At 41.4% G+C, this 26,301-nt stretch overlaps 1 protein-coding gene across 1 annotated transcript in view; it reads left to right on the top strand.

The window, feature by feature from the left end:
• ITFG1 (integrin alpha FG-GAP repeat containing 1) overlaps window positions 1-26,301 on the top strand; it is a 123,444-nt gene that overhangs the window by 55,002 nt on the left and 42,141 nt on the right. Inside the window, exons 8-11 of the mRNA XM_011373740.2 lie at window positions 11,224-11,318; window positions 13,530-13,702; window positions 23,879-24,029; window positions 25,443-25,551. Coding sequence (XP_011372042.1) covers window positions 11,224-11,318; window positions 13,530-13,702; window positions 23,879-24,029; window positions 25,443-25,551 — 528 coding nt within the window. The remainder of the gene's footprint in view (window positions 1-11,223; window positions 11,319-13,529; window positions 13,703-23,878; window positions 24,030-25,442; window positions 25,552-26,301) is intronic.

Here is a 26,301-nt window from a genome sequence, read left to right as displayed (position 1 = left end):
CAAAATGTATTTTCTGCAGCCATAACTCATCCTACAGGACAATGACCTCATTTATCAAGGAACGAAGGAAAAATGTGCACCTGTGCTGCGGGCGGGGTATTGGGTGGGAATAACGGCGGGTCTCACTGTCCTTAGCAAAGTCAGCGATCGGCCAGATGGAAGGGAGCCCGATGGGAAGCTCTTTACGTGCTGACACAATTATTTCACGACTGGCGGGCCAGTGTAGCAGGACGGCGATGGCGTGTCTTCCGTGTCATTATGGACATGTAAATTCATAAGACACTGTTTACTGGACGGCGAAGCCATGCAGATGTAGATATCACAGCTTGTAACTTTTGAAATCTAAATTTGGGCCGTCACGTTTCTGAGTCAGTGTTGCTTAGTCGGCCCCAGTCAGTGATGAAGAGTCTGTTCTCCCGTTTGAAGAGCAAGGTGAAGGGGCAGATCCCCGAAAGCCGCAGGGAGCCTCGTGTCCTCTCTGTTTGTGTCGTGAATGAGGAACTGGGCATGGGGACGAGAGGGACCTGCCTGTGGTTCTGAAGCCAGGAGGCTCCTGGTGTGAATCCCAGCCCCTCCCCCACCTGCTGCCCGGACTTAGGAAAGTTATTGACCATTTCATATTGCGGTTAACACGATGTTAATATATTTTGCTGAATGAACAAATTTAGACGGAGCGTTCACATTTCTTATACCTGAACCAATAAACTCAGGTTATATCTGAGGACTTATTGTCCACGACTGGCCACTGCCTTAGAGTCTAGCCCTCTGCTAGGTCGCTAATCTCGGTCGAACCCTTCAAAGGTGCGCGTCAGTTTCAGTAAGGGAAGGAGATGGCCTTGGATAATAAACTTAGACTTGAAATTTAAATCTCGTACTTACCAGCCACTCACTTAACTAGCTTTCTGCCTGGACGATTACTGTCACCAAGCACCAATGTCCTCGTGTCTAAAATGAGAATACAACTACTTTGTTCACGGTTTTTGTCAGAATTAAGGGTGAGAGTGTATACAAAGGAAGCTCTGCTAGGATTCAGCAGATGTTAGGGGCTTTCCTGTTCTCCGCCTCCACCCAGCATACCCCTCCAGCGTATCAGAGCGGGGGGGAAATGGAGCCAAGCTTTAGGTATTGTATATTTATGAAAATTGAGACAACCGCGTGTTTGGATGTTTCTCTCCCCTTTTTCTTCTTTGGTGATTTTTTTCAGTGCTTACAAGCACAATTGAGAAGTTTACAAATGTAATAGTAAGTGATGTTTCAATTATTTCACAGATGAGTAACCCCTTAAATCGCTCCGGTACCTTTGAATAAACTGCAGAAGGCAGTTAGAAAGCCGTACATCAATATTCTGATGTTGCGTGGCGACTTATGCCCAGATAATTACCTGAGCCTGGCCATTCTTACATCAGAATCATTCCTAAACAGAGCCCGCGTCGCCGAAGGAACACGTGACTGGAGGCAGGTCTTGCCTCTCCCTCTGCACGTGACCCTGGACTAGCAGTTTCACCTTTCCGGGCCTTAATTTCCCCACCTGTAAAATGGATGGCGGTAACGGACATGGTGTCCGTGGCCCTTTATATTCCTACCATCTATTTTGAACTTAGTCAAAGTCGATTGTTACATTCTGTTGACCGATTATTTAAAGTAAAGGGATTAATGATTAGGAAGCTGTGTGAACAAAACACCGAAGTTAGGGGGGATCTTTACACCTCTTAAGTCAAACAATTTACTTTTCATTAACGTACATGAAATAACTTAAGAGATCGTAGCTGATGCAGAATTTATCGTTCACTTTGCTTATGACCTTAGCGACTTAATAAAGTTCGCTTCGCTATTTCTCCTTTGAAAAGGTTGTATAAAGAGATTCTGATTTGGAACATGAATATCTCGTGAGACTGATGGCGTTGTCACTGCTGCCAGTTATTCATTTCACCCGTCCCCACCCTTGTGACAGGAAGTTCACAGCCACCTAGAGAAACGGAATTCAGCCTGAGCTAGAAAAGTCAACTCTGCTCCGGACATTTCGGATAGAAGAAACTTTTATTAATGTAATCGGGGTGCGGGGTATTCTTAAAGGTGAGGGCTGAGCCCCGAGAGCTGGAGGTCTTGGAGACGTGTTGGTTATTGTAGAGATTACATGTTTATCAGCCTTTGCCCTCAGCGGAAATGATAACTACTCTACTACAGTTGGGAAGGGAATTAAAGATGTTTATCTTCTGAGAAAAAAGTGCTAATTAGCTCATTGTACAATCAAATGACTAAAAACTTCTAAAATACTTTTCTCATGGAAATTTCAAAATTAGCATGACTGTAAAGTACTTATTTTGCAAAAGAATGTTTCAGATTAGTCTTTGAAATCTGTCCCTTTTTTGTGCTTTGAAACTAGCCCTGTTTATTTAAAATATCACAGGTTATAAAGGGATCTCAAAGGTGAATTCCCAAGGGCGCGCGTGTTTCAGTGACAGACGGTTGTGGGCCGAAATTGCAGGATAACCCCAACTCATGGCCATTGTCAACGTCTGGGTTAATGAGCCGATTTCCTCTTGGGGGTGATGCCATCCTTCAGGCTCTCCAGAGGAAACTGAATGGCCGTAGCCTTTCCCTGCGTTTTTGGAGCGGCGACTCTTGACTTATGTGAAAGCGACCGTCGTTGACCTTGTAGCATCCACGTTTGTCACCTGTTTGACACCGTTGAGTGTTCACCATCCTGACAGGGACTGGCGTTTATTAAGCTTGCATGTGCCAGGCACAGTGTGGTGGCTGAGAGCACAGGGTTGAGTCAGGCTGCCCGCCTCTCAGTAACTGGTCACAGGCAAGTGCCTCACCTCTGGGTACCTCTGTTCTTCTGTCAAGTTGGGGTGAGAGCATAGGATAATAACATGGTAGGTGTCACCGTGAAGACGAGATAACGTGTAAAACTTACGACAGTGTTGCGAACGTAGTGAACACCCAGTGAATGATTGCCAGTTTCATCGTCGACACCATTTAAAATGTATAAGAAAATGTTGGGGTACTGTGTGCATTTTACAGATAAAGAGACAAAGGCTAAGAAATGGTAACTTGCCTGTAGTCACACTGCTAGCAAGTGACAGCTGACATAGGAACCCAGGTGCTTGTGACACCTAAGCCCGTGGTCTTAAACCGTGCCGTGGCCTTGGCGAAACTGAACTCTTGGTATCAACTGCGTTACAGAAACACAGCTCAGAAGTCGACCTGTGTGCCACTGAGCACCCGAGGCAAAACAAGGAACTGATGCCCATGTTCATAATTTTGTCATTTAAAACGAATGTTTTGAAGAAATTAAGTTTATACCTTCCACATGATAATACGATAATATGTTCTTTTTCTTTTTTCTTTTTTTTTTAATTGACCTAGCACCTGTTTCTTACTGTCATAGTTTGGTTTATGAGCATTAAAAAAAACACTAAAGAAATAAAATATTTTCATGTATGCCCTCTTTTTTAAACTATTCATCATTTATTTTAAAATTCTGAATTTTTTTCCTTAAAAAATCTAATCCGGCTATTCTAATCCTTTTTGTGTCATATTTGGTCGATTTCTGTGCCTATAATTTATCCAATGTTACTGTGCTCTTTTGAAAAATATAAAGTGCCATACTCTATATGTTTCAGTGGAAGCGAAAAGAAAATGGACTTTGGGTAATTTTTCTATTTTAGTACATACTTGTATGTGTATTTCCAGCTCTATATTATAACGAACCGCAACAAATGTAGTTTTGTAAGTGAATACGTTCCCTATCACGTGTCTCTTGACAAATGCGATGGGAAAGCTGTTACCTCTTCCCTTTTCTGCATCTGTTTTAGCAAGAAATGCAGTTTTAGAAATCATAGAAATCTTCTAGCTTTGGGTCCCACTTTCTTTAGCAGTTAAAGAAAGCCTGCAAATCTGTTCAGAGCCTTCTACCATTATTAGTCGTGTGACTTGCAGTGTTTATATCTGTGTATGTCGTAGCCATCCACGAGTGAGTTTTCCAGAAGGTGGAAAGAGTCCTTTGGACTTATCCCCTGTTTGAGCTGTCGTGCCACTTTCTCCTCTGTAATTCAGAAATCGCTGATTCGTTTTCGTTACTGAACTCAGAGTTCCAGGTTACAGATCGAAATATTTAGCCATTCCACTTACAATTTTTTTACCTTATCTATGGAGTAACATTCGTCAGATCCTAAATTTCTGCTTTCATTTTTCATGATCAAATGTTTCCATATTTCCCACTGGCAGTGCGTCCTGGAAGTGAGAACTCTCAAGACCAGGCACTCTGTCAGTCCAGGAGTCGTGCGTTCTTTCTCAGTCGCCTGCCTACTAAGCACAGCATTCCACTGTCCTGAGCGCACACAGCGAGGGGATACGGTAACATAATTAATCCTCACAGTGGCCCCTCGCAGTAGCCAAATCGTGTTCCTTTTGATCATTTTACAGATAAAGAGAAATCATACAAGACATGTTGAGTTTCTTTTCTGAAAACTATGACTCATTCAGTAAGGGGTGTGGTACAACTAGGTATATCCATCTGTAAAAAAGTATGGTAGGATTATAACTGACATTTTATACTAAAATAAATTCCAGGTGAATCTAAGACTTACAAGTAGAAATAATGTCTCAGGGTGCTGTGAATTGGAAATGCCTCTATAAGTTATAACCAAAACCTAGAAGCTATAAAGGAAACTATTAATAAATCCCAAACCAAAGAAAAATTTTCTTAATGTAGGAAGGACTTCTACAAATTGGCAAGAAAAAGACCAATAACATCATTGTTAAGAAAACTAACAATTAAAACCATTTTTACTTAGAGTGGCAAATATCAGACTATTGGATAATTCACTTATTGGTACAACCTCTCTGGCAGAGATTCTCAAAGCGTGGTCCAAAAGTGGACCCCTGGGGCGGGGGCAGGGACTTCCTGCAGCTCTTCGGGGGACCATGGGGTCAAAACCATCTTCACAGTAATTCTAAGGCTCCATTTCCCTTTCTCAGTGTTGACATTGTTCCGACGATGTAGAAGCCGGGCGGGTGAAGCCGCTTGCCACTTAGCTCGGATCAAAGCAGCGATGCCAAACATGATTAGCATGTATTGTACTCTGCACTCACAGTGTTAAAATAAAGAAGGAGGTGGAAGGAAATAAGAAAAATAGTGTCACTTAAGGATGTTTTTGATGAAGCAGCAGCAGAAATCATTTAACTAAATCTCGACGCCTGAGCTACATACCCTTCTGACCGTCTGTGTCTGGAAATGAGGACGCACGGATGAGGCGCTGTCTTCCCGAAAGGCGTCTGTGCGCTCGAGCAGCAGCCGAAGCGGCTATTTCTGTTAGTGTAACACGCCGTTTTTTACCTGAAAGAACAACTGACAAACTATGGTTACTCAGTCCTGGGAATTTGGTAGACATTTTCTCTAAAATGAACAAAATGAGCTTGTCATTTCAAGAAAGCAACGGACGGGAAGGTGCCAGGGGTAAAATTTGATTCTTATAGAATTGTTTTATAGAACCGTACACCCAAAATTCATATAATGTTATTAAACAATGTTACCCCAATACATTTGATTTTTTTTAAAAAATCAAATTAAGTTTAAAAAAAATTTTTTTTACACATTTGATCTTTCAAGCAAAAAACATGGAAATTTTGGAAACTTTTATCTGCTCCCATGAGCTGATGGCTCCCCAGTACCGAAAGATTTTTTTTGATGAGATCGTTGGCGATATACACTTGTGAATTTTTGATATCGTATAACAAAATGTTTCGACATTTGAAAGATCCGCATATCTCAGTGAACCAGTATTTTCTAAATGTTTGCTGTGTGATTTTTACAAAGTCATGCCTTGCTAAAACATTCCTAAAACATTCAAAGTATAAACTAGACTGCCGGCTTTTAATTAATGGAGTCGGAAGAGTTCATCGATGCGGCTCCACGTTCTTCATCGCAGTAGCCCTCAAGACGTGATTGCTCACGGACTTGGGTGGTGATGGGGAAGACTCGGGGGTCATCTGAAAGGTCGTTCAAATCCTTCTCCCAACTGTTTTCATGTTCGTCAACCGAAACTACAGATTGGATACAAAAGCAGTGTGGAGATCGCTTTTTCTGTTAAGTCAGATGTACCCCTCTTCTTGCAAAACGTTTTTGTTTTAGAAAATAGTTAATGTTCGTGAAAATGTTATTTGTGTTTAGGTTTGATAGGTTTGTGATTTTTTTTTAACTTAATATGTATTGAAGTATCTCTTGGTCTTAATTTCTAATATGATAAATACCCATAGATATGACCCACATAAACGCTTGTTGGGGTCTTCAGTTTTTAAGAGTATAAAAGATTCTTGAGACTAAAAAGTTTGAGAACCACTCCTCTTTGGAGATTAAAATGAAAAAATTATGTTTGTGTGACCATTGAAACGGTAATTTCCATTTTAGGAATTTATACTTTGATATAATTTCACAAAGATGAGATAATATATGTCAGAATTATTCACTGTTGGATCGTTTGGATTATCAAAGATTGGAAACAATGCAATGTTTGCTCATCAGTGAGGACTGGTTATTTTAAGAGATACTATATTCATTCAGTGTAATGCTCCGTTATATGTGGAGCAGATGTAAATTTATCAGTCTCAAAGATATATTAAATCAGAAAGTCAAGGTGCCAAAAACAAGTGGAGTACTCTATCATTTGTGCAGGATTATGTGTGTGTGTGTGTGTGTGTGTGTGTGTGTGTGTGTGTGTGTGTTATATGTATATATATGTATACGTATATGTATGTATACGTATACGTATGTATACGTACGTATACATATACACATACGTATATATACACGTATATGTATGTATACATACGTATACATATACATATATACATGTGTATATGTGTATATATGTTATATGTACAAGTTTTGTGTGTGTGTGTGTGTGTGTGTGTGTGTGTGTGTGTGTGTATGTTATATGTACTAGTTAACCCCTGAACAGTGCGGGGTTAGGGCACCAACTCCACCCTCCCATGCGGTCAGAAATTCACGTATAACTTTTGACTCCCCACTTGGCCCTTGGTATCCACTGGGGGTTGGTTCCAGAACCCCCTGTGGTACAAAATCCGGGGATGGTCAAGTCCCTCATATAGAATGGCAGGGATCACTGCGGGCCCTCTGCATCATAGAATATTGATTAAGATCCGTGGATGCAAACCCTGGTCTGCGGAGGGCCAGCTGTGTGTTTACGGGGCAGGACCCACGTCCTGCAGGTGGACCCGCCACCGTGGCTGCCACTAAAGAGGGGAGCTGGGAGCTGGGGCACGCAGAATATGTCTCGAACAGCTCTAAAAATACAAAGATCCTGTTCCTCAGGTATCTTAGTACTTTAAAAATTTATTTTTCAGTTTCTTTCCCAAAATTAGATGGTTAATTATTTATTACGAGCTAAGCCAAGTTAAAAATCCATATCTAACTAGTCTTTCCATTACGTTAAAATCTCCACACCTCTCATGGAGTGGCAAGACAGTCACACGAAACCACTGTTTTACGTAACAGTAATTGTTTTGTCCCCCTGGTGAAGTGACCTATCCAGAAGACACAAGAATTTGCAGATGACCTGGAGTCAAGCCTAAGAGGCTGAAGCACAGCTCCTGAGAAAGGCACACAGGTCTGAGTCCTGACGGGGCAGTGCCATCTGATTAACAAGGAAGTTATTGCTAAACAGAGGAGCATGATCAGGGCAAGTAGGAGTACGTAATGGCACCCTGGCACCCGTGGGAGACGCCACGCCTCACCACGCGTGCATGTGTGCATTTTCATAAGAGGGCTTATGAAAACAAGGCTGCGCGCTCCCCGCAGAGGTCCTGCCTCACGCATCAGATCTGGACGGGGGCCCCAGGATTCACATTTCTTACAAGCTCCCCGTGATGCTGAGGCCGGGGCACCGGGGACCACATTTGGGAATCACTGTGTTAGAGAAACTGTGGATCGTCAGGTTGGCCAGGGAGTCCAGGGCCGGAACAGTGAGCTGTAATTTACTCAAACGATACCACAGATGAGCTCACTTCATGAGACCGAAAGTATTACGAACGTTCAAGAGGCTGAGTAATATACGTGTGACCCATTCTTCTATGTGTCCTTTGTCTCCTGCTTAATTAAACAGAAAAATTATTATGCAGAAATTCATTGTAATCCATTTTTATGAGAACAATAACTTTTAGTGTCCTCTTGGTTTTAAAATTAAAATTTTTCAGAAAAGCAGTTTGAATCATTAAATCTATTTCAGGAAAATTAGCTGCTTTAGAGAAGAATTTTATTTGAAATCTGGCGTAAGGTTAGCATCACACGACTCGTGTGCACTTCAGTCTCTAGTGATGAGCTGCTCCGAGGGCCGGTTTTCACACCGCAGGTCATAAAGTGAGTTCATCAAAATGTCATCCCTTCTGTTCTCATTCCTGTCTAGTCTTCAGGAAGGAACGTAGCCTTCAGGAGAACTTGCCAGGCGCCTTCCTCAGGTCCTGGGAGGAAGGCAGTCGGGGGTCGTGGTTCCTGTGACTTCCTCACACGTGCGGCCTGCCTCACAGTCCGGGGCCCCTCCCAGTCTGCTCACAAAGTCTCAGCACTTCGCAGAGAATTTGCATAAACAAATCCTAGTCCCTAGCCTTGTGCCTCTGATTCATGCGAAACTTATTTTTCTGAAACTACTTTCTTTCTTAAGCATAATAACTTACTAAAAAGAAAAACATTCCTTTGTGTGAGGTTAAAAAAAAAGATATGCAGATTATAAAAGACAAAGACTGGAACCATTCTAGATTAAAGGACGCTAAAGGTAAATAGCAGCTAAATGCAATTCCTGCCCCTCTCCTGGGCCCCGTGCTGCAGGGCAGAAACACTGGGGCATTATTAGGTCGCTGGGTGAAGTCGGAACGTAGATGGCGCATCGGATAAAAGTGCTAATCTGTGCGAAGCGGTGAAGTGTGCTGTGGTTACGTCAGAGACCATGCCCGTGCCTAGGAAATACACACTCACGTGTTTAGGGGTGAAGGGCCGCAAGTTACGTGATTCCGTACCTGGTTCAGATAGGAGATGGATGTCGCAGGCCACACAAATGATGGCACAGATGCGGGGAAATGTTAACACGGGGCACATCTAGTTAGGAGCTGACACGCATCCCTTGTACTGTTTTTATTATTGTACTTTTAAGTTTAAATTATTTTCAAATAAAAGTTAAAAAAAACATGCAGAAAGGTGAAACATGTAAGATATAAAAGTTTTTTTAAGAGAGAAATTCGGGGGGTTATGAAGTTGGAGTCTCAGAAAGCTTTTCTCTCATTTCCCTTAAATATCAAAAAATAGCACGTAGAGGCAGCACGAGAAACATGGTCTCTGATCGAGTTCTAGATTTCTGTAGATACCTATAAAATATTGCTGATAATTTATACTAAAAGGCGGGGTTATGATGTTATCAGGTGAGTTAGTTGTATGGTTATTAGATGGTTATTTGCCAGCATTAAATATCGGCAAAGTCATGGTGAATATACTCATGGGAAATAGGAAACTTCTTGGAAGAAAGAGAAACGGGTGGGGGGGGGGAGAAAAGTGTGAATCATGATCTAATCTTTTGCCACTGGGGAAAAAATGAAGGGCAGAGACTTAGTAACGTTTCTCTAATCGGTCCCCCATTAATTTGTAATAAAATGGTTTGGTTTTTAATGAAATCTGTGCTATTACTAGAGCCAGCTTATAAATCACATTTTTGCATTTAATTCATTCTTACTTGACTAGCTCTTTTTTATTTATTTTTTTTAACCATGATAAATGTTTATGGCCTCAGAAAGCCTTCTCCTTTCTAAGTTTTCCTGCCTAGAGTTCCATCTCTCTCTCAACTTCTTTCTCAGTAATCCACTTTCCATTATTATTCCAACAATTTTATTTAATGTTATCACAAACATCAATCATGAGAATCTGAAGTAATTAGCCCATGAAATTAAATGAAAGAAATTCATTTTTCACTAGGCCATGCCCTTTTTTTTCCCAAGATTTTTTTTTTTCCCCTGACTTAATTTCCAGCAATTCCCTTACATCCTCAAGGTGGCCTCTTCAATATGTCCCCAGCTGTGGGCCTTCTTTTCAGCTAGACCTCAGGCGGTCCCCGTGCCGGTCGTCGTGTGGCTTAGCTGTAGTTTTGCTGATCGTGAGAGGCGGCCTGCCCTGAGCCCGTGCCCCACCTTCGCCTTCGCCTTGCTGAGGTCACCTCCCTCCGCTAGGCTTCCGTCCCACTCGGCCTGAAGGTTTTTTTCCTTTCGAATACATTATTGGAGACTCAGTGGGCGTATTATAGTTATATATCTCTCAGTAGGTAAGCCTATACCAGAAGGCCATCATTTGTCACCCTTCTATGTCCTTCTAAGCGAAGGCTCCACGGCGGGCACACGTGAAGTGAAACATTAAACCGGAGCAAATAAATCAGTGATTAAAGCAACAAAAATTCAGGCCCCACATCTAAAAGCTAAGGAAACACTCCGCTGTGAATGTCCTTGTCGATTTAGCTCTAGGACATCAGAATCTGTACACCCCACCAGGCGTGGGGCCGGCAGGTAGGAGGGACTGATTCCAAGCCCTCAGCAGCCTCATCTGGAGCAGTCTTTCTAGACACTGTGTGGCATTTTAAAACCCAGTCCGTTGGAAATGACATCTGTATTCCCTTCATTTGCTTTTTTATTGATAAAAATTTATTGGCGCTTCTTAGAAGTCAGGGAGCTGAAATCTTTATAACTCTTGAAGTTCATGCTATACAAAAGACACTTTTTAAAAAGTATGTGTAAAGATAAGTTATGTGTAAAGACACATTTAAAATATGCCATATAATAATGGGTTACTGCTGACATGCTCCCGTGGCAGCAATGATAATTATGTAAATAAGTCAAAATTCCCATTTTTTTAATTGACTGTTTTTAACATTATCCAGCATGAAATGGGGTCTTTTTCCAGCATTAGATAAACAGTTAACCTCAGAAAAGTGAGCAACTTTAAAGAAGACACAGTCTAAGTAACAGGAAGCACAAGCACCAGAGTAATTTTTTAATTGAATCACGTTTATTCAAAGTCACAGGTCAAATTTCTCATTTTATCCAGGTTAACGTAGACTTTGAGCAAATAGGAAATTTAATCTGCCATACAAGAACACTTTATTTTGTGGCTGTTGATAGACTCTTGAGGTTTGTTTGTTTTTTTTTTTTTTTTTTTTTTTTTGGCAGATGGGGATGGACACATGGATCACTTACTCCCAGGCTGTGAAGATAAAAACTGCCAGAGAAGCACCATCTACTTAGCGGGATCCGGAACAAAGCAGGTATACCAGCTCGTTTTTTAATGTAAATAGAATTACGTTCTTGAAGAAAATCTTCAGGGGTCGGAAAAGATATCCAAAGAATCAGAACAGAGAGAAACCAAAAATACATTATTGGCTTTCTCACTTTAACTTAGTGAACTGCATTTAAATCATTTTTTTTATTGGTTTATTAAAAGAGAAAGTACTGTTCTAATCATTTCCAGTGAAGAAAACCCATTCTTGATCCTGTAATTGAATGATCTCTTTTCATTTTATATGCTGGGAATATGGCAAGACACAATAACTATAATAAAGGGTTATGTAGAGCATCTATTTTCAAGACTAATCTCGTTTTTATTTGCAGTATCTAGATCTATTTCATTCGCTCATGCTGACTTTTCCCCTGCAGCTCGTAGGTAAACAATTTAGTATCTGATAGTCACAGCCGAAGATTAATGTGGGAATGATAGATTATGACACTAAGAATTTCTCCGTATCGATAACACCGAAAGGAAACCAGTAATATAGCAGTACAGTTATTCAGTTTTATTTTCTATTTGGGGATAATGAATGTTAGAATAACACACTGACTTTTATAGCCCTTATGGGTAGGAAACATCACATTTTATACTAAGAGACTAAAGAAAACAAGTCTTTATACAGTCAGCATCCTAAAAACATTTAACTATGACACTTCTAAGTTTTATTATCTTGAACTTTTTTTGACTCCGAATCACTGAAAACATTAGTCAAGTAACACCTCCTTATTGGTTCATGGGTATAAGTAAACATGGGAATTATAGCCTGTCTTCAAGTGACAGACTCCTGTAAGAATATTTTCAAATTACACAGTCATCTCTCTCTGAGAAGATATATGTCACAGTTTTTTGGTGACTGTTAAAGATGTCACATTAATGAAAAATCTTTTCACAGTTTAGACCCTAATACATTTACCTTAACAGGAATACTTTATCCTCATTAATAAACTGTCAGCCTCTTCAGAAATTTGTGATAACTTGGCATTTTGTGAAATTTCCCATCTTCCAAAACAAAACCAACTATTTTTTTTCAGACAAGTGAAGCATTTTGATGATTTTTTTTTTGCTTTACGAAAGATCGAAAAGTTGATTAAAGATGCAGACAAGTTCTTTAAAACAGCTCGTTTTCTGTAAATTTGTCTTTATCATTAAGCTATTTTTTTTTTCTTTTTTCCTCTCGCAAATTATGCTTTCTTTGGATAACCTAGAAAATGTTCAGGATACCCTGTGTACTAAATCTTTTTCAAGAAGCCATTTTTAATACAGTTTGTCATGCATCCATAGAAATGAGTCTCTTTTGCTTATAAGGAAAAAAACATCTTAGGTACATTTGGCCTCCTGCCATTTCAAGCCAGCCATGCCCGCTTCTGCTTGGATGCCCCCAGGTGATGTGCCAGTATCCATACTCTGAGCTTATTACAGGCACATCGATCATTTTAAAGGTAGGATTTCTACTTTTAGATTTTTAGTTTGCATTAGATTATTAGAAGGGAAGGTTCAGGCATTCGGAAGAGACAGAATCCCAAAAGCTTATTTTGAAACCAACCTATTCTCTCTACTCATTATAATTAATATAGAAATAAAGATTTATTAAAAACATGCCTTTCAGCTCTTTTGGTGACCAAGCTCGTAATCACGGGCAGGCAGGACTTGTCAGGGCTGGTATTGTCCAGAGAGACCCAGAGCTGCTTGGCTCCGAAGACGATGACGGAAGTCATCGTTATGTGTCGGAGGCACAGCAGGAGGACTGGGGAGTCTGTAATGTTCTAGCTTTCTTCCTGAACTGGTCTTGAAAGGACATCGGTATTAGATATTACAGTTCGCTCTAATTTTTAAAAATATTTACTCGAGGTTATTTTTTCACGAAACAAGTTTTTAAACGGGCAGTTCTCTGTGATTATTAACATCGTTTTAATCTAAGATTCTGTGACTCTCTGAAAAACCTTCTAAGGCCCTATGTGCCCATTCAGTGAAAGGTAACTAATGATAAATTTTAACAGGAACTGTTTTTTCCCCAGTGTATTGGTTACCTATTTATCAAAGTAAATTATAATATCCTATCTTATTCTAGAGATAAAGAACTTAAGATGATGCTTATCTTGAAGACTTGTAATGGATCATTTGTTTTGCAAATGGTGAATTTTTTTTTTCTAAAATAATTGTCAAATCTCATCTTTTTCTTCTTAATTCATAGTGGGTTCCAGTCCTGCAGGATTTCAGCAATAAGGGCACACTCTGGGGCTTTGTGCCATTCGTGCATGAACAGCGACCAACCGAAATACCGATTCCAATCACCCTTCGTATCGGAGACTACAACATGGACGGCTACCCAGATGCCCTGGCCATACTGAAGAATACTTCTGGAAGGTATGGAACTTAGGTGGGAAGTATTTGTCAGATATCGTCACTGCGTCACTTTTTAACTGAACAGCACCTAAACGTAGCACAGTCAGCTTTCCAGAAGGAATGCAACGAGCTCAGATTCTTATGTGGTTCCTGAACTTCTCCCAAATGCTTAGGCCACCTGTTGTTTTTGTTTCACACATTTATTTTCTAAAGAACAGAAGTGAACGTCTAATATAAAATAGAAAGCATATTTTTCATTCAACAAAACTTGATCTTTAATAAGGTCAACATATTTAATGAGTAAATGACCCAGTTGTGTTTTGAGACCAAAGACCATGGGGTGGGAGCTGAGCGCAGGCCGCGGTCTCAGTCCAGGCGCCTACCACCTGTGCGACCTCGAGCAGATTGCTTAAACTCCTCATCCGTAAAACGAGGGGAGCCATTGTTCCTCTGTGGTGGAGCTGTAGTGAAGATCAAATGAGGTAAAAATACATGAAGCAGTCACGTCGCTAAAGGAAGTAGAAAAAGAACAAACAAAACCCAAAATGAGTAGAAGAAAGGAAATGGTAAAGATTAGAGCAGAAATAAATGAGACAGAGACTAAAAAAAAAAACAATAGAAAAGGTCAATGAAACTAAGAGCTGGTTCTTTGAAAAGATAAACAAAATAGATAAACCTCTAGCCACGCTCATCAAGAAAAAAAGAGCAAGCCTAAATAAATAAAATCAGAAACGAAGGAGAAGCAATACCACAGAAATACAAAAGATTGTAGAGTACTTTGAACAATACACACCAACAACCTAGAAGAAATGGATAAATTCCTAAAAACATAAAATCTTCCAAGACTGTATCAGGGAGAAACAACAAATCTGAATAGACGTGTTACTAGAAACAATTGAATCAGTCATCAAAAAAACTCCCGAAAAACCAAAGTTCAGACAGCTTCCCAGGTGAGTGCCACCAAACATTCGAGGAAGAATTAATACCTGTTCTTCTCAAACTAGTCCACAAAATTGAAGAGATGGGGAAGTTTTCAAATTCATTCTTCAAGGCCAATATTACCCTAATACCAAAACCAGAGAGAGACACTACAAAAAAAAAAAAAAATTTACAGGCCAGTATTCCAGATGAACATAGATGCAGAAATCCTCAAAAAAAATATGCAGAACAAATTCAGCAGAATATTTAAAGGATCATACATTATGACCATGTGGGATTTATTCCAACGATGCAAGGATGGTTTAATACCCGCAAACCAAACAGCAGGATACACCACATAAACGGGATAAAAATCGTGAGATCATCTCACTAGACACAGAAAAAGCATTAGAAAAATTCAGCATCTCTCTATGATAAAAACTTAGCAACATGAATGTAGAAGGAACATACCTCATATATGACAGACCCACAGCTAACATGGTATTCACTGGTAGAAAGTGCAAGAACAGGACAAGGATGCCCACTGCCACCGCTGTTATCCAGGATAGTATCAGAAGCCCTAGCCTCAGCGATCACAAGAGAAGGAAATACAGGGTACCCATGTTGGATGGGAACAAGTAAAACTGCCACTATTTGCAGATGATATGATAACTATATATAGAAAGCCCTAAAGAGTCTGCCAGAAAACTGAGGTAATAAATGAATATAGTAAAGTTGCAGGATGCGGAATCAGGATGCAAAAATCTATTGTTTCTGTACATAATAACAGACTATCAAAACAGAAATTAAGAAAACAGTCCCATTTATAAATAATCGCCTCGATAAGAATAAAATACCTAGGAATAAATGTAACCAAGAAGACGAAAGACCCGAACATTAAAAATTGTAAGGCGTTGTTGAAGGAAATCGAAGGCATAAGTAAATGGAAGGATACACCATTCTCGCAGACGGGAAGAATTAATATCGTTAAAATGTCCATCTGCAGATTCTGCATGATCCCTATCAAACACCAATGGCGTTTTTCACAAAATTAGGACAAATAATCCTAAAATTTACATGGAACCTAAAAGACAGTATCAGGAAATAAGGAGAGGAAGACATACGAATAAATATTTGCTATAAAATTGAAACAAACTTCTTCTGCCTTATTTATTATATATAATTTTGTGATATACTTTAAAAGTGATCTATTTGCCTCAAATAATCTTACTGATTATAGGCAGTTCTGAGCTTGAACTGGAAACAAATTCCCACCCAAATCTGAAATAATAAATACGCTTGCATATCACACACAGCCTTCTCCTTACAGCATAAGAAGTTCAGATAACACATTCTTCAAACCAGTTTTGTTACTGGTGTGTTTTATGTGTTTGTACTGATTCTTCAGATTCCACGGTGTATTTTGTACGACAGCACGTCCGAATTTGGTGCGGCCCCAGTTCAGCGGCTCACTAGCCGCACGTGACCTGGTGTCCACCGCCTTAGACAGCGCGGGTTTGCACCGAGTCATCTCAGTCTCCACAGACTGGAAACTCAAATTCGTGGTTCTAAGTCCAATTTTATTTGGTATTACCATTTAAAAATGATATATGAAAATGGCCCTATCTGATTTTCTCTTTAAGTTTCCAGGTATTATGCTCATTGTAAGTATATTTCTAGATTTACTATTTATAATTGGGAAATAACAATGCATGGATTAGATATATTTCTAATAAAATAAGCAAACTGGTTTTAACATAATTTTGAGTCACTTATGGCCTGTGTAGCTCGATTGAATATAGAATCTAGAATGTTCTCTATGTGAGCATGTGTAAGCTACCGCAGTGTCAATGATAACCACCGGCACTCAGTCAGCTCTTCTCATGTGACAGAGAATACAGGCAATAGGCATGATTATATTCATTTTAATATTACAAATGTGTCCATAGACTACATACAGATTATCTTATATGCAGCATAAGCTTTCTTGACCTTATTTTCAGTAATACTGATATATCCTATGGTAATAAAAATATTTTTCTGCAATTTATTATTAAAGTTTAAAATTTTTCCTTTTCACATACAGTCTTTCCATCTACCAAAACTTATTTTTGTGTATCTCATCAAAGGGATCTAATTATATTCTTTTTTTTGTCTTGGATAATAAATTGTTCCCTTATTGAGTAGTCTGTTTTTCTCCCCACTGATCGTAATGCCACTTTGTCATATGCCAAGTTTACGTACGTGGTCCTATTGCTGTGCCTTCTGTTCTGATGTCTTACCTTGTTTGTCAGTCTCTGTACTAGTTCTACGTTGCGTTAATTATTGTAGTTCTAACATAAGTGTTGATATACGAGAAAAAAACCTTCCTGTGTAATTTTTCTTCTTTAGAATTCTCTTGACTATTTTTGTCCCTTTGATCATCCACATAAATTTTAGAATTAATTTTCCTTATTCGACCAAAAAAAAATCTCTGTTGGGCCTTTGATTGATTTGATTACTTTGTATTTATGAGAAGCTGGCTTATTTGTGTTGTTGAATCTTCCAGCCCATAACACTTATTCATATTTTTAAAACATTCTTTAGTCATGTTTTGCCATTATCTTCAGAAAACTCCTACACATCTTCCATTAGATTACTCCTTGATAACTTAGAAATTTCATTGTTGCTGTGAATGAGATTTTTTAAATTAGTTTTCTAATGATTGTTATTGGTATGTGAGATGAGAATTGAATTTTTGGTACATGGATCTTGTATTCGCCAATATAGTTTTACTCTCATTATAATAGTTTGTATATACTCTTGACTGTCCCTTGTGTATACAGTCACTTCATTTGAAAAAGAGGAGAGTTAGGGCTCTCGCTGAACAACTGTCCCCTCTCTCCTCTCCTTTCCTGGTCTTGTCGCATAGGCAGTGCCTCCGTGGCAGGGGTGGGTGGGAGAGGAGCTCTCTGGTGTCATTGACTGGGGGTTCGTGACCATACATGTTCTTATCAGATGAGTCGTTTATTTTTAATACGTAACAGAAGCTGTCATGACTTAATAGAATACAAATACGGCATTGTAGGTTTAATAGAATTTATGTTTTTCGAACAAACAAATTATAGAAATCTATAAAGTACAAATAAAACAGTACATTAAAATCATCTATAATTCCATCACCCAGAGATGATCTCTTTGCATTTTGGTATACGGCAGAATACAATTCGGGTTTTAAAATCAGTCTAAAAGTGGCAAAATTACTCTTAAAAATCCATTAAATCACTCATAAGTTAAAATACGTGTGGATCCCTATGCATATAATATATACTGTAAAATGAAAAAGAATACACAAGAAAATGCAACTCCCTAGCCTTTTTATTATACTTCTAGAGTTAATGAACAACAGAGTGTGCCAGGCATTATACATAGAGTTGAATTTAGGACATTATTTAGGATCAACTCCAGTGTGTACACGATTTCACCTTACCAACGTGAGCACCTATGCTTGTGTAAGATGCTCGAAAATGTGCCATAACTTATAAATACTTATGATCGTGTGTTTTCTTGCTAGCATTTTTGTTTTGTCTCATAACTGGCATTTCGAAAATGGTGCCCTTCGTCATACAGAAACAGCAGTTGAAGAAATGTGATGTCAAGGGAGGCCTGGGATTCTCGCGTTCTAAGAAAACCCATGTATTATTTATTCCGAGTCTTCAGGAAGTAGACAGCCATAGTCAACTAAACACAGCAGAATACATGTGGGGGATTTAGCAAATGGTTTACGAACATGAAGAGAAACTGTTAAAATAACAGAACTCTGAGGCACGAAATCCACGTTAGCCAAGCCTTTCAAACGCTATCATTCATGGGTTTTAGAAACTGCTCCAGCACCCCACACCCCACACCCCACACCCCGTCCGAATAAGTGAAGATCAGGAATCAAGCGGAATACTAGAGTGACAGCAGCGCGGAGCTGTCACTTTCCACGTGCCGCGGAGGTGGAGGGGGTGGGCAGCGGCAGCGGAACCGCGGGCCACCCGGCTTGGACCCCTTGGGCATTTTAGCCGGAGCATTTAAACAGACTCCGAACTCGTTTCTCGCAGGACGGAGGTTGGGCTCATGGTCTTACCCACTGTAATCTCAGTCTCTGTACCTTCAACAACTTATTGTTCGCAAGAACATCCTAACTTGGGAGTCACAGCTTATTAGCGATATTTTCAATAAATTTTCATTATCACAGGCATGCCATTACTTGACAGTTTTAAAGCCATAATTATCCCAAGAACTGAGAGTTTTGTCTCACTTTCAAGTAATGGTAAAAAGTAACTGTGGATGATCAGCTTAGATCTTAATTTGGGTCACTTGGGGTCACTCAAGGCCAAGAAAGACCCGAAGGAAAAAGTTTTAAGTTTTATAGAAGCACTAATTGTGTTACATCTGCTTTTTCTTTTCAGAGTTTTAGTTAATTATCTAAATGTGTTGTCCTCTGCTTAATAAAGGGTTTAATAGGTGATTGTGTATACATTCCTGGTTTAATCTTTTTTTAATGCATTTTCGCTGATGGGATAATGCCCTTTTCCTAAAGTGTATAATTATCTTAACTCAGCATGTTGTCAAGCTTTTCCTGAGAAGATAAAATTGAAACTTAATGTGGTTCTTTCGCCTCACCGGTATCAAGTACATGAGATTTCTTACCTTTCATGAACTAACGTCTTTCATAGAAGCCGGTTTTGTTTTGTTTTGTTTTCATAGAAGCTGTGGTTTTAGAATATGGTGTAAACAAAATATAGCTAGTGACAGAACAGTTTGTATTTCTCGATTGAATGTCATGGGTATCCCCAACTGTAAGTGAGTATGACTGACATTTATCTAAAAATAACATCTACAGATGACTCGGTTGCCCAGAGGACTCACCGGTGAGAGTAGACATTTCTTCAGTAATATTTAAAACACTTTAGAAATTCTTCTATAGGAATTGCCTATATTGGGAGTGAGTGTATAACTCAAAAAAAAATCACATAAGATGTCCCATTTAGCTAACATTCACATACTCAAAAACAATATTCATTTCTAATATCGAATGACACAGTGTCTCTCCATCACAGTAAGATATGTATTTTTCATCCTTCCGAGCTGTTGTTTTGCACGGTTTTTGATCTTTTTATCTGTCACCCGAGGATCCTCCACAAGGTAGAATATTCAGCTATTGACTTTTTCCTGTCTTTCTTCCTTCGGCTGTTTCATTCAGATTCATAACACAAGTTGTCTTAACTCCCAGGTGAATAACGCCCAGGTTTTCCCTCGGCTTCCTTTCCCCGGCTTCCCTGCCCTGTGGTTGTCCCTCCTGCACCACCCTCTCTCGCGATGTGTTCTGCAGGCCGCTCCTCTCCCGTCACAGCTGCCACCTCCCCAGTTCACATCGTTTCTGCTTCCCCGGAGTCGGTCTGACACTTCCCCCGCCGACTGCTCCGACACCCTCTGCTTTTCCGTTCCTCCACTGAGCACAGGATCTCGTTGCATCGACGATCCCCCTCTGCTTCGCCGTCAGAATCTGCTCATTCCACCCTCTTTTCTCCCAGTCGTTATATAAATACTGTATGTGCAAGTCTCCCCAAACCTAAAAAAAAATGTGTTCATGACTCTGGACAGCTGTCTCTACTTTATTACCTCCCATTCACCGCCCGCCCCCCGCCCCCCGCTCCCCCAGTCTGGCCACAGCCCACAATCAGTGACTTCTGATGACAGATCCGGTGGATGCCCTCGGTCTTCCGGTCACCAGGTTCTCGCCTGCCTTTGGCTGCTGCTCACTCACCCCTAAGACCCTCCTGTTCTCTGTACCCTCTCTAACTGCCTGCACATCTCCTCTGGGGACGCCTCTTCGTCTGGCCGTCGCAGGGATTGGCGCTTCTGAGGGTTCCACTCTCAGCCCTTCGTTCTCATGCTCATGGTCTTCATCGGCTTTGGCCATTTTAACTGCCACTTACAGGCCGAGGACTTTTCAATCCCTGTGTCAGGGATTTGCCTGCCTGGTGGGCCTTCCCTGGACGCCGCGCCTATGGCACCCAAACCCAAAAGTGTCTCCTCTTCCGTCCGCCCGTCCTTAGCGTGCCACACGTCGCAGGGTGGCGCCGTGGCTCACCCAGCCAGTCACCGGAAACGCGGAAGTCACGCCTCATTTCCCCATCTGTTTCATCACTTCCTGTCTCCCTCTCCTCTTCGCCAGTTCACCAGTGCAGCTGCCAGGACTAACTAAACAGGAACGCGTGTGCTTTCTAACCGGTCCTCGTTCCTCCCGCACGAGCACTGTGTAAGTTGTGTGTCCACGACTTAAAAGTCTGAATGTCCCGATGATGCCATGACCCAGCTAACAAGTAACATGACCATTGTATTTCGGTTTACATAATAAACAGATGTAATACCTGGAAAGAAAATGTAGTGGCCACCAAATTAGCCAATTTAATAAGGAACACCTTTGAATGAAGGTAAAACATGAAAAAAATCTTTTCTAACTACTTGTTTGCAGGAACCTTTAGCATTCAGTGTGCACCCTAATGAGTTTTGCCTTTCACTTGGCCTTGGTCTACAAGAGGTGCTACTTCCTCCTCTCGTTCAAGAAACACTGGATCCCACCTCACAGATGCTGTCTGGAGAATAAATGTGTCGCTTTTGCCTAGAGCGCGAGCGAACCTTGTTCTGAATGTCAAGTGTATCACTTCTTTGAACGTTTCTCACCAGTAATCCGTATAACAGAAACATTTCAATAGTTTTTAGTATTTCAAAGTGTATGTTTTATTTTGTTACATCACGTTAGCTGAGGATTTTGCATTTACCCATAGCCGGCAGCATAGGTGTCCGAGCAACAATTCAAAAAAATTCTTTTTGTCTTATGTTTTCAGAAAATTCCTCATGGGCTTATTTGTGTTCCTCCTTAATTCGTTTTTCTTCTGTGCCTAGAACTGCCTTCCTGGGGTTTAGGCAGAACGACACATGTCCCCCAGTAGAAGCTCGCCTCCTCCAGTGAGCCAGGCTGATAATGACACTGGGGAATTACGAGGGAGAGAGCTAAGGACAATGACAGTCTAGACGAGCAGAACTCACCGGGGATGGAAACGACTGAAGTGGACACACGAGCTCCGAGAGCAGCCAGGGAGAAAATCAAACTCCACGTTAAATGACCCGGCAGCTCCCTCTCTTAATGAGAACCAAGACAGATGCACGGGACATATTCGCAACCCAGAGCAGCCCAGACTTCGTCAGGGGCTCGTGTGTTGAGGAAGAACACCGATTTGAATAGCCTTTGAAGAGAAATTAAAACCAGCCTCAGAAGGTTACACGCCAGTTGTGCGAGTATCGCCCCTTTTGGAGAAGAGCCGTTTGATCGTGCGTTGGACGTGCCGTGTCGCTTGAACGTTTCCCGTGGGTTTTTTTAAATGGGTTCACATCACCTGCGGTTACTTACGTCTCTTTATTAACAGCTTTATGGCGACATCATTCACCCAGCATACGGCTCGCTCGCCACGCACAGTCCGGTGGCTTTTCCCCGCAGTGCTGCGCATCTGGCACCACAGTTCATTACGGAACGTTTTCACCGCCCTAAAAAGACGCCCCAGTCACCCTGGCCATCTTGCCATCTCGCCAGCCCTAGAAAACCACTCTTTCTCTCTATATGTGTATCATTTTCCTATTCTGGACACGTCGCATGAATGCAGCGACATAGCACACGGTGCTCCATGGCGGGCCCGCTTGACTCGGCGTAACGGGTCTGGGTTGGAGCGGTGGTCTGTGTCGTCGGGACTTCGTCGTCGAATAGCGGCATCCCGCCGTGCGGATGTGGCGCACTTTATTCATTCATCGGTTGATGGATGTTTTGCGTTTCTACTTTTTGGCTATTATAAATAATACTGCTGTGAACATTCATATACAAGTTTTCGTGTGGACATGTTTTTATTTTGCTTGAGCTACGCCTGGGAGTAGAACGTACTTAGGGATGGAAGATAAATAAATGTACTTAGGGATGGAAGTCTGTTCAACCATTTGACGAACTGTTTTCCAGGCCGTTTTCCAAAGCCGCTGCCCCATTGTCCTCTCCCTTCGGCTGTGTGCGAGGGTCCCCCTCCCCCCGGTCCTCACTGGAACTCGTTGTCACCTGTGCGTTTATCGTAGCCATACGGATAGGTTTGGAGTGTGTTCTCAGTGTGGTTTGCATTTTCTCGATGGCTCAGGTTGAGCTATTGGCCATTCGTGGATAATTGTCTGGTTGGACAGTTTGCCCGTTTTAATTTAATTATTTGTCTTTCTATTATTGACTTGTATGTCTTCCTTGTCTATTTTCTGAAAAGGTTGTGTAGAATTAATATTCTTTCTTCTCTAATTCATCGGTGAAGCCATCTGGACCTGGAGTTTTGGGGGTTTTTTAAGAAGGTTTAAAAGTACAGTTTCAGTCTGTGTTCTTGAGTGAGCTTTGGTAGTTTGTGATTTCCAAGGAATGTGTCCGTTTCATGTAACTTGTTAATTATATTGGCACAGACTTTTTCATAACATTCCCTTATTATTTAGTGTCAATAAAATCTGTAGTGATGTACCTCTCACTCCTGATATTTTTACCCAGTGTCTTCTCTCTTTGTAATGCTTTTCAACGGCCATTCTGGCTTGAAAGTTTATCAGTTTTATAATTAATCTTTGCAAAGAACCAGCTTTGGTTTCACTGATTTTCTCCGTTGTCTTTCTGTTTTCTACTTCATTGCTTTCCCGTGTGTTATTATTTCTTTTCTTCTGCTTGTTTCACATTTCATTTGCTCTTTTCTTTCCAGTTTCCTAAGGAAGAAACTGGGGTCATCGATTAAAGACCTTTCTTTTTTAATAAAGTGCTTAGTGTTATAAATTTTCCTCCAAATACTAATTCTGTGACACCACCAACCTTGATATGCTGTGTCTTCATTTCCTTTCAGTTCAAAGTACTTTGTCACTTCCCTTTCGAGTCCTTTTACTCAGAGATTATTTAGTGGCATTTCATTTAATTTCCAAATATTTGGGGATTTCTCCCGTATCTATTTTTTCCAGTTTCATGACACATGACTGACATGGACGGTGTGTCAGCGTAAGGTGCACAGCGGATGACTTTACGTATAATGGCGCGGTGTCGAGTACGTTAAGGTCCATCCGCACCCTCCATCTCCCATGATTCCCATTTCTTGCCTTGTGGTGAGAACGGTAAAGGGCTAGGTCATCGCGGTTCCGGTATGGCATTAACGCGCGGTCACGTGGCGCGTCAGTAAATGCCCTCCCTCTGTCTTGCAGCAATCAGCAGGCCTTCTTGCTGGAGAACGTCCCTTGCAATAACGCGAGCTGCGAGGGGGCGCACCGGATGTTTAAAGTCTACTGGGAGCTGACTGACCTAAATCAGATCAGAGACGCCGTGGTCGCAACCTTCTTTGACATTTACGAAGACGTGAGTTCAGAGGCGTCCTGTGTGTCGGGGTCTAACCGCTGTCCGCCTCGGCTCACTTCCCCTTTACCCTGTTTGACCAGAAAATGTAGATGAGATCATGAAAGCAGATGAGTTCATTAAAGAGAGCCCTTTGGAATGTCACGTGGCAGAGGGAACAAACTTGTTGACACCGCCGGTCGATCGGTACGGTGAAATGCGAAAACGCCTTCATGTCAGTCCGCGCGTGATTCCCTGGAATCACGGGGCTGGCAGGGGCGCCAGCCGCAGAAGCACAGCCAGCGGGGGCCGGGCCCCGGCCCCACACGGGCCGCAGGAGAATGCGCTCGGTGCTCTCCTTTAACCTCACGAGCTCGAGGTGGCATCCGTTCCTGCAGATTCTCATGACTCTGCCTTCAGTGGCCAGGTGACCTTGTGAAGGGCGCTCAGGGCCCTGGTTTCTTCCTTTCTAATGTGAAAAGCCTTTTCACATCACCACTCAGAAAAATAATAAGTTCTAATAAAAATGCGTTCAATCTCAGAGTTAGTATGACACAGTATATCCTGCAAAATAACTTATTCTAAAACGTTAAAGGTCTCTCCAACCCTGTTTGCTTTTCGTATTGCTTTTTTCTACGAGGCTGATTCTCAACTCTAGAATTATCGGGGTCTTGGTTTTCATGTCTCTTTGCTACCAAATCTCATGTTATTTCACTTATTCGCAGTTTTCAAGCATAAAGTAATCGGCAAAAATATCACAAAGGAAGTGATTACAAATCAATTTTTAATTTCTGTGCATGAAAACCATAATAAATGAAATTTCAATGAATAAAATTTAAAATTGTTTTTAAAGCCGGGAAATAAATTTGCTATGAAAGAATCAAATGATTAATATTCTTAACATAAAAAGGGTTTATGCAGACTGATATGCCCTCAAAAACTCTCAAGAAACAAAACGTAATCAATGTACAGAAAAATCACAAGTGGCTAACTTACGAAAAAATACAGGAAACGAACAACCTTATCATCTAAGAATAAGCGGCATGGAAATTGAAATGACCTTCACCTTTTTTTTCCTCCAATAAAATTAGCAAAGCTTCCCCTTTCTTAGAGGGAAAAAAAGATAAGATGCAGTGGTAGCCAGGGCAGATAAAAAGGTACCCTCTTTTTCCAATTTTGGACATGATTTGGCAGTCCATATCATAGGCCTTTAAAAATTAATGCCGATATGACCGGAAGGAAATATACCAAAATGCCGTTATCTCCAGAGATTTTATTCGTGTTTTGTTATTCAAGGTTTTGTACATTTTTAATAGTATTTTTTGTTAAACGGGTTGAATAAATAAGGTTCACATTTCCCCGGTACGCGCGCCAAACATCTGCATTATCTTCAGTCGGTCTGGTCGTTCGTTCTCACCACCTGTTTGGTTTTTTCAGGGCATCTTGGACATTGTGGTACTCGGGAAAGGCTATGCGAAGAACGATTTTGCCATCCACGCATTAAAAAACAACTTCGAAGCAGATGCTTATTTCGTTAAAGTCATTGGTGAGTTTCTGAGTTACATGTTTTTTTATTAAGTATTAACATTTAATTTTTGGATTCTTTCTCCGTGTCGACACACATGTCCCAAAGAGGAAGGACACACTCCTACCCTCCAAATCAGGGAATCAACGTCTGCGTGTCACTGCCTGCCCATAGCAGACGCTGTCCACATGTCCCCAGCGGCACCGGCAGCGACCGTGTTCTGGTCCGGGTTCTGTGCAGGAGTACCAGCGCATTTAACCTCCGCGTTTGCAGCCTTCTCGAACCTGGGCCAGTCCCTTTTCATGTCCTCCTTGTCCATTTTAAAGGACACGGGCCTCGCCGCCCTGTTCCCCCGACCCCGACTCAGGCCATACATTCCTCGCGGTGGCAACTTTGACGGCCTGGCTGCTGTGGGTCTCCCTTATGCCCCCTCCCCCGCTGTAACCGTGGTGATCCGTGGAGCCGGTTCCTGGTCAGGCCCCTCCCCGCCCCCCTGGGCCACCGCGCATCCGCCCGCATCGCGCTCGCAGAGACGGGCCCCGTTTCTAGCATCGCCGCTGCACTTTTCAGTTAGCATCGTGCTGGGAGAAAGGTGTCTCCGTAAACGATCACGGCTTCCAGTGTTCAGGACACGGTCACTCGCTCACGAAGGCCCGAACTTCTCTTTTCAAGAAACGAGCTACTGACTAGCCGTGTCCCTGAGGTCGGCACGCAGCGAGGGCGGGGGCGTGTCCTTGGATTGGCACGTGTCGTGTTTTGGCAGAACGCTCC

The sequence above is a fragment of the Pteropus vampyrus genome, unplaced genomic scaffold (genome assembly GCF_000151845.1).
Source record: "Pteropus vampyrus isolate Shadow unplaced genomic scaffold, Pvam_2.0 Scaffold228, whole genome shotgun sequence".
Lineage (NCBI taxonomy): Eukaryota > Metazoa > Chordata > Mammalia > Chiroptera > Pteropodidae > Pteropus > Pteropus vampyrus.
This window is presented reverse-complemented; position numbering and strand designations above follow the sequence as displayed.